Here is a 14,473-nt window from a genome sequence, read left to right as displayed (position 1 = left end):
GATTTGTGGCACATCTTTGTGCCTTTGCTTGTAATCAGTCTTAGTTTTGTTTTTAATTTCTTTTTTCAACATATCTGGATATGATAAATTGTTATGTCAGCTTCTCCGCAGAGTCTGTGCTTTGGGTCTTCTACTTATTTCTTAACTGCGGCTCTGATGGTCTTAGTTCTGATGGCATATTCCTGTGCAGCAAAAAAGATCTATTATTGATCTATTTTGCCTTCAATTGTCTCCAAAAAAACTGCCGTGCAATGCTTCATTGTGCAGGCTCTCAATCTGGCATTAGTGTGCAGTAATCTGGTATTGTTTCTTGCTTTGCTATACCTTGAGAAGCTTTCCATTGGTGACTGCAGCCAGAACTGATTCTGAAAGCATCATCTACTGCCTGTTTCTCTGAGCAAGTACAGCTTGCCGGTGTCACTGCAGGGGTAGAATGCACGAGGATTTGTCATGAGTTTCCTTGTCCATATTATCCAGCTTTACTTCCATCCAGTTCACAATACCTGCAGTGTATCTGATGATTTGTATGGCCCAGGCATTGAGTGCCTTGAAGCCCTAGTGTAGCAGCAGCAATGGAGAATCTGGCGCATCACATAAGACACCTCAAGTGTCGTTCATTTTGCCCATGGGCGTCGCTACTGAGGCATCTTACAGAGTACCCAACGAGGGGGATTTGCCCTCACCACAGAGTGAGTGGCGGGTTGTAAACCGTTCGTGTCACTCGAGGTGGTAAGTCAATATGGGACTGACTATGTGCCCTCATCTGTTCATCCTGAGAGTGGGCAGGTGACCATTCCTTCAGCAGGGTCCAAGAGGGCATACAGGAGGAGGGGTTTATGGTTACTGGGAGTTCCAATGTTTGGCATGTTATGGAACCCCCAAGGAAAATAACATCCAGGGCTGGAAAGGAACCAATGTGCACATGGAATGTATGCCATGGAATCTGCTACGTGATGTTGAGGTGGCCTTACCTGCAGTTTTTGAGGGGACAGGGTGTGGTCCTCTGTGGCTTTTGGCTGATGTCAGCGCCAGTGATGCCTACTGCCATCCCCAGTTCGTATGGGCAAATGGCTGAAGGGACGAAAGCTGCTGGCCTTGCTTGCAGGGTGCAAGCAGTGCCCATGATTTCCAGAGTGTATCCAGATTGATTGGGGTCCTCCAGTTTGGAGCCGAGTGAAGGGTATTGACCAAAGGCTCCACTGATTCTGTGACTGTCTTGGCTGCAGGTTTCTTGGCAAGAACTACTTGGTAGCAGACTGCTTGGAGAGTGCACACGGTTTTTGTTTGTTTAGGCGAGGTGATAATTTGAGGTCCTCTAATTAACACACATCACTTAATACCCAGAGAGTGAAATTTAATCACTTACATAGTAAAGTCACTTTGGCTGTAAGAATATTAACAGTAAATTGTCAAAATATTCATAACAAAGTTCGTGAGTGTACTATCACGCAGAAAAGCTAGGCACTCAAATTTTTTGCAGAACTGAGAGCTGGATGAAACTGAAAGTTGAAAGCTCCAAACTATTTATAGAGTTACGGAACATACCTCAGAATGACAGGTTAGATACTGTGGGAGGGGAGGTGGCCATTACAGTTGACAGAAACAATCTCTCTCTTGAGGTTGAAACTGAATCTTAACTGTGGAGTTACGTGGACACGAGTAACCAGCCTAGGTAAACTCAAGTTAATCATCAGATATTTTTTAACGCCACCTAATTTCCTTGTAACAGCTGTAGAATCATTCAAAGAAAGTCTACATGTAGTAGTGCGGAGATAATCTGATCTCTTGGTATTAGTTGGAGGTGACTTGAACTTAATTATTGACGGGGGGGGGGGGGGGGGGGCGGCTATGGATTCATTGCAGGTAGTCAGTCAGTAAGAAAAGAAAGTTGTGGACTAGTTAACATTAAGAGGGCATTTTCTAAGGAGACCTGTTCCCTCCATTGTTGTTCATCATCGCTTTAATTTAACTGTCAGCCATCTTACAAAGATGGGTCATCAAACAGAGAGAAAATCTCCGAAAATTTTCTACCTGCTACATATACATGGATGACCTGAAACTGTATGCAGACATTGAAATTAAAATCCACTCTTTGACAAATACAGTACAGAATTGGCATTGATGTCAGTATAGAATTTGGCTTAGACAAGTGTGTCACAATGGCACTCAATGAGAGCAAAATCTCTCAGTGAAGACATTGAAATACCACCTGGGCAAATCATCAGTGGCCACCAGCTGGAGTACTACAAATACCGAGACATTTTGCAATTGGACAATATGGGCATGTGAAAAAATGGCCAGCAAGGAGTACATCCAAAATGTCACAAATTTTGAGAAGCAAAGTAAATAGCAGCTATACATCCACATCTGCATGCACACTCTGCAAGTGTGTGGGGCAGAGGGTACCATGTGCCACTACCAGTCATTTCCTTTCCTGCTGTCTATATGCCTCTGTAGGAGCCCTAATTTTTTGACGGTCCTTACGCGAACTGTACGTCGATGGCAATACAATAGTTCCGCAGCCAGCTGCAAATGCTTGTTGTTTAAATATCTTCAGTATTGTTTAGCAAAAAGAATGTCATCTTCTATCCAGGGATCCCCATCTGACTTCACTGAGCAGTTCTGGTAACAAATCTAACAACACACCTATGAATTGCTTTATGTCTTCCTTTTAATTTGAGCTGATGGGGATCCCAAAACACTTGAGCAGTACTCAAGAATGGGTTGCACAAGTGTTCTATATGCAATCTCCTTTGTAGTTGAGCTGCACTGTCCTAAAACTCTCTCAGTAAATAGAATTTGGCCATTCGCCTTCATTATTATGTACTTACACGCTCACTCCATTTCTTATTGCTTTGTATCATTATGCCTAGATATTTAATTAACATTACTGCATGAAACAACACATCACTAATACTGTATTTTAACATTATAGGTCTGTTTTTCCTACTCATTTGCATTAACTTACATTTTTCTACATTTAGTGCAAGCTGCCATTCATCACACCAACTAGAAACTCTATCCAAGGCATCCTGTACCCTTCAATAGTCACTCTGCAATGATATTTTCCTGTGTGCTACTGCATCATCAGTAAAGAGTTGCAGATTTCTGCTCCCCGTATCTGTCAGACAATTTATGTATATATTGGCTACGAGTGTGGCCCCAATTACACTTCCCTGGAGCACTCCTGACAATACTGTTGTCTCTAATAAACACTCGCCATAGCGGACAATGTACTGTGTTCTATTACTTAAGAAGTCTTTTAGCCAATAACGTATAAATCTAAGAATGTGGGATTAGGCCTGTTTCCCTTCATCCATGGTTTGCAAGGATATTGTGTGAGAAGAGGTCAAAATGAGTTTTGCACAAGCAACAATTTCTAAATCACTGGTTATTTATGAACAGAAGCTTTTATGTCTAAAGGAACTTTATTATAGTAAACTCAAAATATGTTAAAGAATTCTGCAGCATACGCTTGTTAAGGATATGGATCTACAATTTTGAGTATCCATTCTTTTAGCCTCCTTATACGCAGGAGCCACTTGTGCTATTTTCCAGTCACTTGGGACTTCGTACTGGTCAAGAAATTTGTAACAAATGCAAGATAAGTGAGGAGCCATTGTTGTAGTGTACTCTTTGTAAAACGAAATTGAGATTTCATGTGGACCTGGCAGTTTATCTGTTTTCAAGTCTTTTAGTTGCTTCATAACTCCAGAGATGGCAATTAATGTGTCTTCCATTCGGGAGTGTATGACAGTCAAACGATAGAATTTCGATACGATCCTCTTGTGTGAATGATTTTTAAAAGCAAAATTTAAAACTTCAACTTTCTTTTTGTTGTCTTCTGTTGCTACAACAGACTGGTTAATGAGTGACTATGTAGAAACATTGGCCACTTAGAGATTTTATGTAGGACCAGAATTTTCTTGATTTATCAGCAAGATTCTTTACTAAGATATAATGGTGGAAGTTGTATGCTTCATGCATCAATCTTGTTTCACTAACATTTCCATGTCCTTTTTTGACCTGAGAAATAATCTGTGCTGCTCATCATTTTATGAATTTTGGTAATAAACCACAATGGGTCTTTTCTGTCCTTAACACACACACACTTGGTACTTACTTCTCCAGAGTGCAATTTATAATCAGTTTAAACTCTGTCCCTAATTCCTCTACATCCATCATACTGGAACTAATTTATGTCCATTCATTGACTAATTGGAAGCTAAAAACTGCTTCTCTGGTCTTCCCAACATAAATAGTCTCCTAGCCTTCATGATGGGATTATTAACTTTAGCAACCATTGTCGTTATCATATTGTGATCATTAATACTTGCCTGAATACTGACTGTGTCAGTAAGATCTGGTCTGTTTGTAGTTACCATGTCTAAAAATTTTCCATTGTTCGCAGGTTGCTGAATTAGCTGCGCAAGACAATTTTCTGAAAACACATTAAAAACTACTAATTTTACCTGAGTCTTTCTGCATTAAATACAGTTTTCCAGTTGTTAGCCATTTACTGACATTTCTGTATCTAGCATTGCAGTAAACATTTAGGCCATTTTCACATGCAGGCTGGTAAGGTATATCAGCCAGAAGCCGAACTGTTGATCATTGATAAGTGGCTGCGGATTGTTTTTGACTTTATTCACTCTTTTCTCAATTATTTTAGATGTTGTCTCCATCTGTTGCATTCTGTTAATAGAAAGTTTATTTTCAAAATCCTTTACCCACCCACTACCTCTATTGTAGTCTTTTTGTCACTTTCCCAAATATCTTTTCAGAACTATGTTGTTACCTCTTTCGCTTCTTTCAGCTTACTTATATCAGTGCTTGTTGAATTGGAAGCTTTGATTTTCCTTGTACTGGATGATCTTGGTATCATCTTTTTATTTTTCTGGCTGTTGCAGCTGTGCTTTACAGTTTCCTAAAGCTTCTTAGATTTTCCTCATATTCAGCTAGTACTTTGTACTAGGTACCCTTTGATCTACTAATTATTCAGTTTATGTTCTTTTGTGTTCTTAGAGTTGGTTGCATCACATTTCAGACTTTCGATTTTCAGTTCCAGACAAACTTTTGGCTTTGATTTCTCGGTCGATTTTCTGGAAGGCTCTGATTGTCCTAACCCCAGTTCTACTGTTACTGCTATACTGTAGGTGTAGTTATTTGGACAGCTGCAAGGACAGATTAATGTCCTTCATCAGTATTGCCAGTTGTTTTCAGATCATAGTTTTCGAAGTCAAAGGCCACATCCTTTCTGCTTTAGATGACACACAACCCAGATTTAAGTTCTTGTTGTCTTTGAGTCCGTGTGCTTGGCGTCTTCATGTTTTTGTTCTTCTTCATTCCACATTACTTATGATTATTATTATTGTTATTATTACTATTATTATTATTATTATTATTAGTAGTAGTAGTAGTAGTAGTAGTAGTAGTACTTGTTGTTGTTGTTGTTGTTGTTGTTGTTTCATTAGGTGCTATAGGACCATACAAAGCCTTAAGATTCGATTTTTCTGACTGTTCATGCAACTATTACTTTTCACCAGAAATATTCTTTCTTTCATTAGTCCATTTTGTTGCTACTTTCATTGCACTACTAATAAGCCCGTTTCTTTGATAGTAAGAGTTTATGTATGAAACTACTGAGGAATTTATCTGGGCTCTTTCCGTATCTTGTTCCACTTACTGAATCTAGGGTATAGTTTCTAATCATTCTATATATTTAAAAATTTTGTGGATATATCTTGCTGGTGGTAGTCTGTGGATGTGCTCACAAATTTTTATAATCTTTATCTACGAATGTTTGCCATGAAGTTGGTTAAATTTTCTATTGTTTACTGTGATTTTAGTCTGTAGCCATCTTCCATTCTATTTAGGCCCAGAACCTGTCATAATTTTCCATTTCTCTCACAGAATATTTTCCATGTGAGCTTTTACGTGAAGTGAGAGAGTTCTGTTGTGACACAACCCTTCCTTCCATCCTCTCTCTCTCTCTCTCTCTCTCTCTCTCTCTCTCTGTCTCTCTGTTTTTGTGTGTGTGGGTGGGGGGGGGGGGGGGGGGGGGAGGAGGAGTTTTGAGCACGTGAATGAAGGAAATTTGTAAACTAACTTTTTCAGTACATTGTTGAGGGGTTGTAACTACTTGGTATTATTATTATTATTATTATTATTATTATTATTTTGCACAACAGAGATTACATTGCTGAATATAGTCAAGTCTTCTCCTGATTAAATCAAACGATGGAAACTCCACGTAGGAATATCAACAATGTACGAAAAGATAGATTGCTGCTTAGCGTAAAGATGACAAGTTAAATTGCAGACAGGCACAATTAAGACACAGTGTCTTTTTGCCACAGCTTTCATCAACAAAAGAGAAACACACACCATTCATACACGCAAGCAAGGGCACTTAATGTACACATTACCGCCAACTCCAGCAGTTTGGGGCCAGTTTACTTTCATCTTTGTGTGGAAAAGGTTTAAGTACTTTTATAATAATACTTTATGCAGGATGTGGACAGTCTCAAACAGTACAAATCTTGTATTTCATTATGTACACTACATTTTCAGGACATAGACAAAGCACTCCATAGGTTTTGCCGTATTGATTCCAGGGCACCACTGATGACTGGGATGAAATTAGTTTTAACATTCCACATTTGACTGCCTTCAGTGCCCAGATCCTTACATTTTAATTTCATCTGAATCACCTTGACATTAAAGCTCCATTTACACATGGCCGACATAGTTAAGAGGCGTAATCTGTTTTCTTGCTGTCATACACCAGTATCAGGCTTCTTAGTCTCAGCCATTTCAGTAGGCAGGTAGTTCTTGGTTGTACTTGATAGTGGTACAGGCAGTTGTCATGAACACTTCGGGTATGTGGTCCTACCTTTTGTTAGAGAGATTTGGTACTTCTATGCTCTGCATATTTGCCGCTGAAGGTATACACACACCTTATTGGGTCTTTTGAGGTATTCATTTTTTTCCAAGATAGGACAGACTAAAATAATGTGCTACTGAGTTTCCATTTTAATGGTAGTGTGCAGAAATGAGTCAGTACCAGTACCTTCTGCAATCATTTGGAACTTCCTTACAACCTTCTTAGTCTGGTGGGCAGTAATTCTTCTGTTCCCATTTGCCATCTGACTGTATTATTTGACACATTAGTGGATGATTCACTTGCTGGGATACACATCTGCCTAATCCAACTGAGGCATTGATACACTGCCTCTACTTCTCTCAGACTTTGCCCCCCCCCCCCTCCTCTGTGTGTTACATATAGTCTGTCATTTTCAGCTATAGGGTGCACTCCACTATATACATATGGTAAGAAACTTCAGTGTCCTATGATCCGCAGATAAAATGTCTTGTTGGTCTTCCAGTCAGAAGCTGTTTTCAATTACAGGAACTGCTGGTAGTCATCTAGCTATTATTATTATATCTCAGAATGTTTCCAAAATGTAATTAATGAGAAGTATCTTTCATTAATGTGTTGGTGGTGATTATGTGTCTTGATTTAAGCTTCATTTGTAGTCCCAATTACAGTTATAATAGAATTCACTAAGTGAGGCAACACTAAATGATCAGACTGAATCTTGTGACAGTTTCATTCAGCATGGAAGGAGAATTCGAAAACAATAAAAATGCCAATAAAATTTAAGAAGCAAATAGAAAGAAATGCCACAACATAAGAAAATCATTTTTGAATCTTTTAAATAAAACACCTTAAAGCATTCAATCAGATAGTTGTCTATGTTAAATACGGAAGACAATGTGACTGGAAGACCTTTCATGATTTGTTTAACAGAGAAAACAATTCTTTGTGGGGATGAAATTGTACGAATAGAATACAAATAATTATTAAGAGATCAGTTGGTGTCTCACTGTTAAAGTTCAGTACGGGTAGACTGTTGATGGTTAGGTTTCCAGAATGTCAATATTTAGTGAAAGAAGATTAAACATAAATGTCACTGAATTTGTAGTTGTGCTGGTCACCTCTCTCTCTCTCTCTCTCTCTCTCTCTCTCTCTCTCTCTCTCTCTCTCTCTCTCTCTCTCTCACTGAGGATTGAGTGTTTGATTGCCTAGCCAGCAGCAGGACTTTTTCTGTGCCTGTCTGCCACACAGAAAGTTTCTTTCAAAGTGAGTTGTGGACAATCATCTTTCATTATTTATGTAACATCAAGATAATGTAGACAGGGTGAAAACCATTAATCACTTTATGTTTCTTTTTTAAGGTTGCGACTCTCCATGTTAAATGAGCAGATGAGGACCTCAGAAATGGGATCTACAGGGGATGACACATTCAATGATGTTGTCAGAGACTTTTCACAACTAGCTTGTTCTCATCCTGAGCGTCTGTTTCGCACAAAGGGTAGCCCAGGCTCAGGACAAGGCCCCAGTAGTCTCGGGCCTGAGTGACGACGCGCGCCATCTGGCGCAGTGCGTAAGTTATCAAGATTGTTGTTATTGCATCGCAGAAGAAAAGGACGCACTGAATAAATATTTTCCAGATCTGTGTTCCTGCATCATGATGCTTTTGCCACTCATTTGGTAAATGATCTCAGACAAATGATGATAGAGCTGATCTGTAATCACAGGGTAGGATTGATACTGTTCCCTAACAATTGTTTGATATTACATATAAAGAATCTCGGAAAACTATGGCTGAAGAAGGTTACTGAAGTGTCAATGTATGGTCAATTTTGGTACATATTCTTGTAACTGTAATTATTTCAGTAACAGAATATTCTCATGCAAACTGTGTGGATAGCGGTAAACTGGTACAAATTACGGTACTGTGTTACCTACTTCTGCTTCCATTGGATGGGACTTCCAGTGTGTCTGACTTCCACTATGTGTGTGTGTGTGTGTGTGTGTGTGTGTGTGTGTGTGTGTGTGTGTAAAAGTCTATTTCTCATCATTAGTCCTCCAGGACTGAACTGTATCCCTCAGTATTCAGTATTTTTTCTGCTTCTAGTTGAGGGCTACTGTTCATAAAGTGATTGCTCAATGAAAGTGGTCTGAATAGCTTTACTCAAATTGCCAAAATACTTATACTATTTTTCTTTTATAAGGAAATTATATTCTTTATTATATGAATTTAAAATTGTTGATGTGTCATATTTATTAGGTGTAATTTTGTTAACTGCATCATATTTGCTATATTTGATTGTGTTAGCTGCACTCTTCCAATAATATTACAAAATATTCAAGAATTGTGTTACCATTGCATCACTTATTTTTTTTCATCTTATTGCCACATGTAATTTGCATAAATTGATGAACACAAGTTTTTAATAAGTAAACATTTTATTTAGTTTAGTGTATTAATTAAATGCTGCACAGTTCTAGAATGCCAATCAAAATTGAAACTAACTGGTTTGCGTATAGACTGTGCTTGTGAATTTTATATGGAGGTTAATTTATACTCTACATGAGCCTAAGAAACAGTTTTGCCTTAAGACTTGAATTGTTGGATAAGCCACATTTTCTTGTGACACATACCAATCAGCAAAAGGGTTTAAAATAATCTCTGTAACACCCTTGTAGTATAACTTTACTGATCATATATTTTTTATAGATGTCAGTGCTCTTGTTTCTAAAAGACAGTTACTCTAGTTTTGAGATTTCCTTGTTCCACCAGTATATGCATAATTGTTGATAACACTGTATGTGTATAAATATTTTATACAGTAGTTATAGTATCAACTGTTTGACTGATATATTCTTTGAAAAATATTACAATATATCGAAGTACTCACTTCTTACTGTTGCCAGACATTGTCAGCATGTATAACAGTTTTAACAACAGCTCTAAAATAATAAAGGATGCTGTTGTTAACATACGTATAAAATATATAAATTTGAGTGTCAAATCCAACTACTAGCTAAATGCTGCATTAATTACATAAATAGTATGAAGTTATATTATGTTGATGATTAAGTTTGGTTTGATTATAATGATACACAAAGAGGAAGTGAGATTGAACTAACTCTCTTTCAAAGAAAATATACCATTTCATTGTTTTATACTGGTGTAGTGGTTGGTGTCCACTCTCGGATTCACCAAACAGTTGTTATTAGTTTTATATTTCTGTGAATTTTTTCAGCTATACAGACATTCATTTTGTTTTCTGTGTTGTCACATTTTTCTCTGTCTTGTTACACTTGTTTCTTCCTTGTTGTGCGAGTAATTTTTAGGTAACTTACATGTGGACACTATTGCAGCATTGACATAAACTGCTGCTCGTAAAGAACATACTGTAAACCATACAGGATGCTTCATTTTGTGTAGATACTACTTACTATATTTTACTTTGAGGTGCTCTTTGGAAGCTTTCTGTATAGCAGTAATTGCGTATATTGAATCATTCACTAAGCATTAATGCAAACTGTACAAAAGGTGCTTTGTAGTGTAACTGCTTTATAAAATACTCGTGTGTAGTATTGTTCTGTATTTTGTCATTGATCGTGGTATCAAATTGTGATTGAATAGAAATGTAAAAGAAAAAAAAATGCCTTCCTGTGTTTATGTAGATGAATAAGAAAATGGCTGTGCATACTATTGCATCTTTTATGAGTTCCAGCAGTGTCTTTTCTGCTAGAATAATTGATTGCCTAGTAACAACGAAGTGTTGAGACTGAATTGGTGTTATATAATTGTGTGGCTGATGCTATATGTTTGTGACTGTAATGCAACAGACTACCTTAATAGTGGCCTATTTGAATAATTGCTTCGAGATATGTTTGGTTCAGCAAACAAATAGCAATATGTGTTACCTCAGAACAGTAATTTTTTGTGTTTGAAGAAAACTCTGCGAGTGGAATACCTGCACACTTATAAATAAATTTATCATCAATGTATCTGTATCTTCACTCTGAGGTTATGTCGTGTACATCTAAATACTCATTTAACGAGACAGGATAAAGGATGGCTTGTCAGCTCTGATTTTGTAGTTCCAGTATTTTATTGCTTTGTGTGTTGCTGTTAATCTGGTATATCCGACTTTTACTTTCAGCACACTGGCATCAATGTTTTCTAATGGAAGAAAACAGCTCATCAGATACAGACATGCCTTAATAAAAAAAAAAAAAAATTCTGAAATATGAAAGAAATGTGTATTTTGTGTAACTGTTATGCTTCAACAAGTCACATTTTCCAGTGTAACCCGGACGTTTTGATTGGAATGTAAATTTTTGTAAATGACAATCCTATTAAAATATTTCATTCTGATCCAGTCTCGACTAAAATGTTGCCATGAAACTTGCCAAATACATAACTTGCTGCATGATACATATAAAATTATTATTTAGTTAGATCAGTATACACATTTGTGTGTCAACAGACAATTGGTTGAATTCACTCTTCAGACTTCATGTAATTTGTTAATTGTCCATCCATTTGTTACATTTAAAGACTTTTTTTTGCATTATACGTAAATCTGTGGATTGCAATTATATAAAAGAAAACACTGGAAATGCTGTAAACTTGATTGCAGAGATAAAATTCTGTACAAAAGAGCAACATAAGAGTAAAAAAAAAAAAAAAATTCTGTGTTTCTCATTTACGAATGCAGTATTTTGCCTTTCACAAATTCCACATGAAAATATTTCTGTTAATGCACAATGAAATGGGCATAGTCCCTCCTTGTTATGAACAGTGATCTGTAATTATTAACGAAAAATTGCTCTATCACAAGCGGTTTTACATAGAATAGTGATTATTCGTGGATGGCATTTTGAGCATTTCATTTTGTGGGCTCCCTCTCTCTTTTTTTTTTTTTTCAATTACATTGTGGGAAGTTCTCATTTCTTGTACTTCAAGTTACCTGTTGTTTTTGTTGATATTAGATAATGTTGATTTGAACTGGAAAACACATACCTGCAGCACTATTAATTCGAATGTAGTATCAGCAGTGTGGCTTTATTTAGATAAATTTTTACACTGATAGTCGCCAAGAATTTTTGGAAGAATTGTGCATAGGTCCATATTTAGGCAGGTACAACAAATGCAGCTGCAAAAGGTTCCAAAATTTAGGGGTCAGCAAAATGTTGCCATCAAAAAAAATGTTAAATGTATTTTTAATGTTCATTACATCAGCATTCAGGCACTCAACAATTTACGGGGAAACTGTTGACAAATATTTGTACCTGTCAGTAAACTCTTATTTTACTACTTATCCACCTATACAACGTCTTCCATGTAGGAGTGCATTAAAGCTCTGTCAAACACAGAGCACGTAGATTTGTTCTCACCTTTATGCCTTTTACTGTGTCTTTTAACTCCATTATTTTATAATTGGACTCCCCTGACTGGATGTGTCCACGTTTAGTGGACGCTCTTTCTTCTGTAACTAACTTCAGAATCACAGGACTGATGAGCTCATCATTTGGTCCCATAAACCCTCTCAATCAGTCAGTCAAACAGAGAGCATGCAACCTGTGGGAATATTCACCTTGCTCTCTGTGTTGCACACTATGGAATCATCCCAGTCAAACAGGAAATGAGTGCCAGCATTAGACCTCTCTCGCATGCAGCTGGCAGGTTGTAGTTTTCTACAACGTCCGTGATGGACAAGGGTGCTAAAGATCGCAGCAGAAACAGAGAGACTGGTGGAGTTGGTGCATGAAAGTATATTTTTGTACAATTTAGGATGCTGTGATTACAAAAATGTGACGAAAAAGGTGGCAACAAGGTAGAAAATTGACAAAAGTGCATATCAAACGGGTTTTCTTTGTGTGCAGTTGCACGATGTAGGACCAAATCAATATTGTAATGTACAGTACAGTTCAGCTGAAATAATAATGTGCAATTACAGTACAATTTAAGCTACAAATACGCCACTTCAACAACAGCTTCTGCAGTATAGATTGTACCAGTATGAAATGAGTGTTAAGGTACAAATGTGTCGATAGGGAACATTTGTTGTGAACGAGCCTTAATATTTTTTTTTGATTGGTATGACATCTGTCAAAGATATTCAGTATACATCAAGTCATGGTACAAACATCATATGTTTTCATCGTGTTAACAATGTCGAATTTTGTACCAGAAAGTGATGATTTGCGGAAAGAATTAATTTTTTTGTTTTCATTTGAAAAAAAAAATGCTGCAGAGCCGCATCGAGACATATGGTGATCATGCTCTATCAGAAGCAACATGCAAAAGATGGTTTCAACGGTTCAGAAATAATGATTTTGATGTAAGAAATGAAGAACGTGGAAGACCACCAAAAAAGTTCGAAGATGCCGAATTGCAAGCAATATTGGATGAAGATGATACTTTGAGTCAGAAGCAAATGGCAGCAATGCTAAATGTTGCACAACAAACAATTTCCGACCATTTGAAAGCTATGGGAAAGATCCAAAAGTATGGAAAATGGGTGCCACATGAATTGAATTGAAGACAGATGGAAAACCGAAAAACCATTTGTCAAATTTTACTTTAAAGACATGAAAGAAAATAAATTTTGCATCGAATTGTTACTGGCGATGAAAAATGGATTTATTTTAAGAATCTTAAATGGGGAAAAATCATGGGTTAATATGTGACAACCATCAACATGGACTGCAAAACCAGATCGATTTGGCAAGAAGACAATGCTCTGGTGGGATCAGAAAGGTGTGGTGTATCACGAGCTTCTAAAACCCGGTGAAACTGTGAATAATAATCGCCACAGACAACAAATGATCAATTTGAACTGTGCATTGATCGAAAAAAGACCAGAATGGGCCAGAAGACATGGCAAAGTAATTTTTTTACACGACAATGCGCCTGCACACAAAGCAAAACTGGTTCAAGATACAATCAAAACACTTGGCTGGGAGCTGCTACCCCAGCCGCCGTATTCACCAGACTTGGCCCCTTCTGACTACCATTTGTTTTCATCAATGGAACATGCATTGGCTGAGGAACACTTCAATTCCTATGAAGAAGTCAAAAACTGGGTGTCTGATTGGTTTGCTTCAGAGGACGAACATTTCTATTGGTATGGTGTCCACAAATTGCCAGAAAGGTGGTCAAAATGTATAGAAAGCAATGGTCAGTACTTTGAATAAAATGTTTTTACTTTCAATTCAAAATTAAGTGTTTCATTTCCACAAAAAAAAAGAAAAAAAAAATAACCACACGCTCATTTCATACCGGTACACCTAGTAAGTCTATAGGCCTTAAAAAGACTCATCTCTCTTGGGCAAGCATCTTCCGCCACGTAACGACCTCTCCAAATTTGTTTATTGAAAACTGTTTTGAAGGATCTTCCAAGGCCACTGGTTTGGGGAAAGTATTCTTCAGATATGTTCGTAATTTAAACTCCTCAGCACATGAGGGACAGGCATTTTTGTGTTTGCAAATGGTTTTGGTGGCAGAATAAATTTTCCTTGCATGAATATGCAGGAAAATGCACAGTTTTCAAACCTTGAGATGTTAGTGTCTGCCATAGTTGTCCATGTTCATAATGATGAAGT

General features: G+C 37.3%; 1 protein-coding gene across 2 annotated transcripts in view; it reads left to right on the top strand.

Moving 5' to 3' along the window:
- LOC124606860 (arf-GAP with coiled-coil, ANK repeat and PH domain-containing protein 2) overlaps nt 1-11,139 on the top strand; it is a 147,759-nt gene extending 136,620 nt beyond the window's left edge. For both annotated transcript variants that reach the window (XM_047138943.1, XM_047138942.1), the window contains one exon: nt 8,242-11,139. In XM_047138943.1, coding sequence (XP_046994899.1) covers nt 8,242-8,425 — 184 coding nt within the window. In that variant the 3' untranslated portion in view covers nt 8,426-11,139. The remainder of the gene's footprint in view (nt 1-8,241) is intronic.
- Nucleotides 11,140-14,473: the final 3,334 nt, after the last annotated feature.

Source organism: Schistocerca americana, chromosome 3 (assembly GCF_021461395.2).
Source record: "Schistocerca americana isolate TAMUIC-IGC-003095 chromosome 3, iqSchAmer2.1, whole genome shotgun sequence".
In the NCBI taxonomy this organism is placed as follows: Eukaryota; Metazoa; Arthropoda; class Insecta; order Orthoptera; family Acrididae; genus Schistocerca; species Schistocerca americana.
The sequence above is the reverse complement of the archived record's forward strand: the minus strand, read 5'-3'. Positions and strand labels throughout refer to the sequence as shown.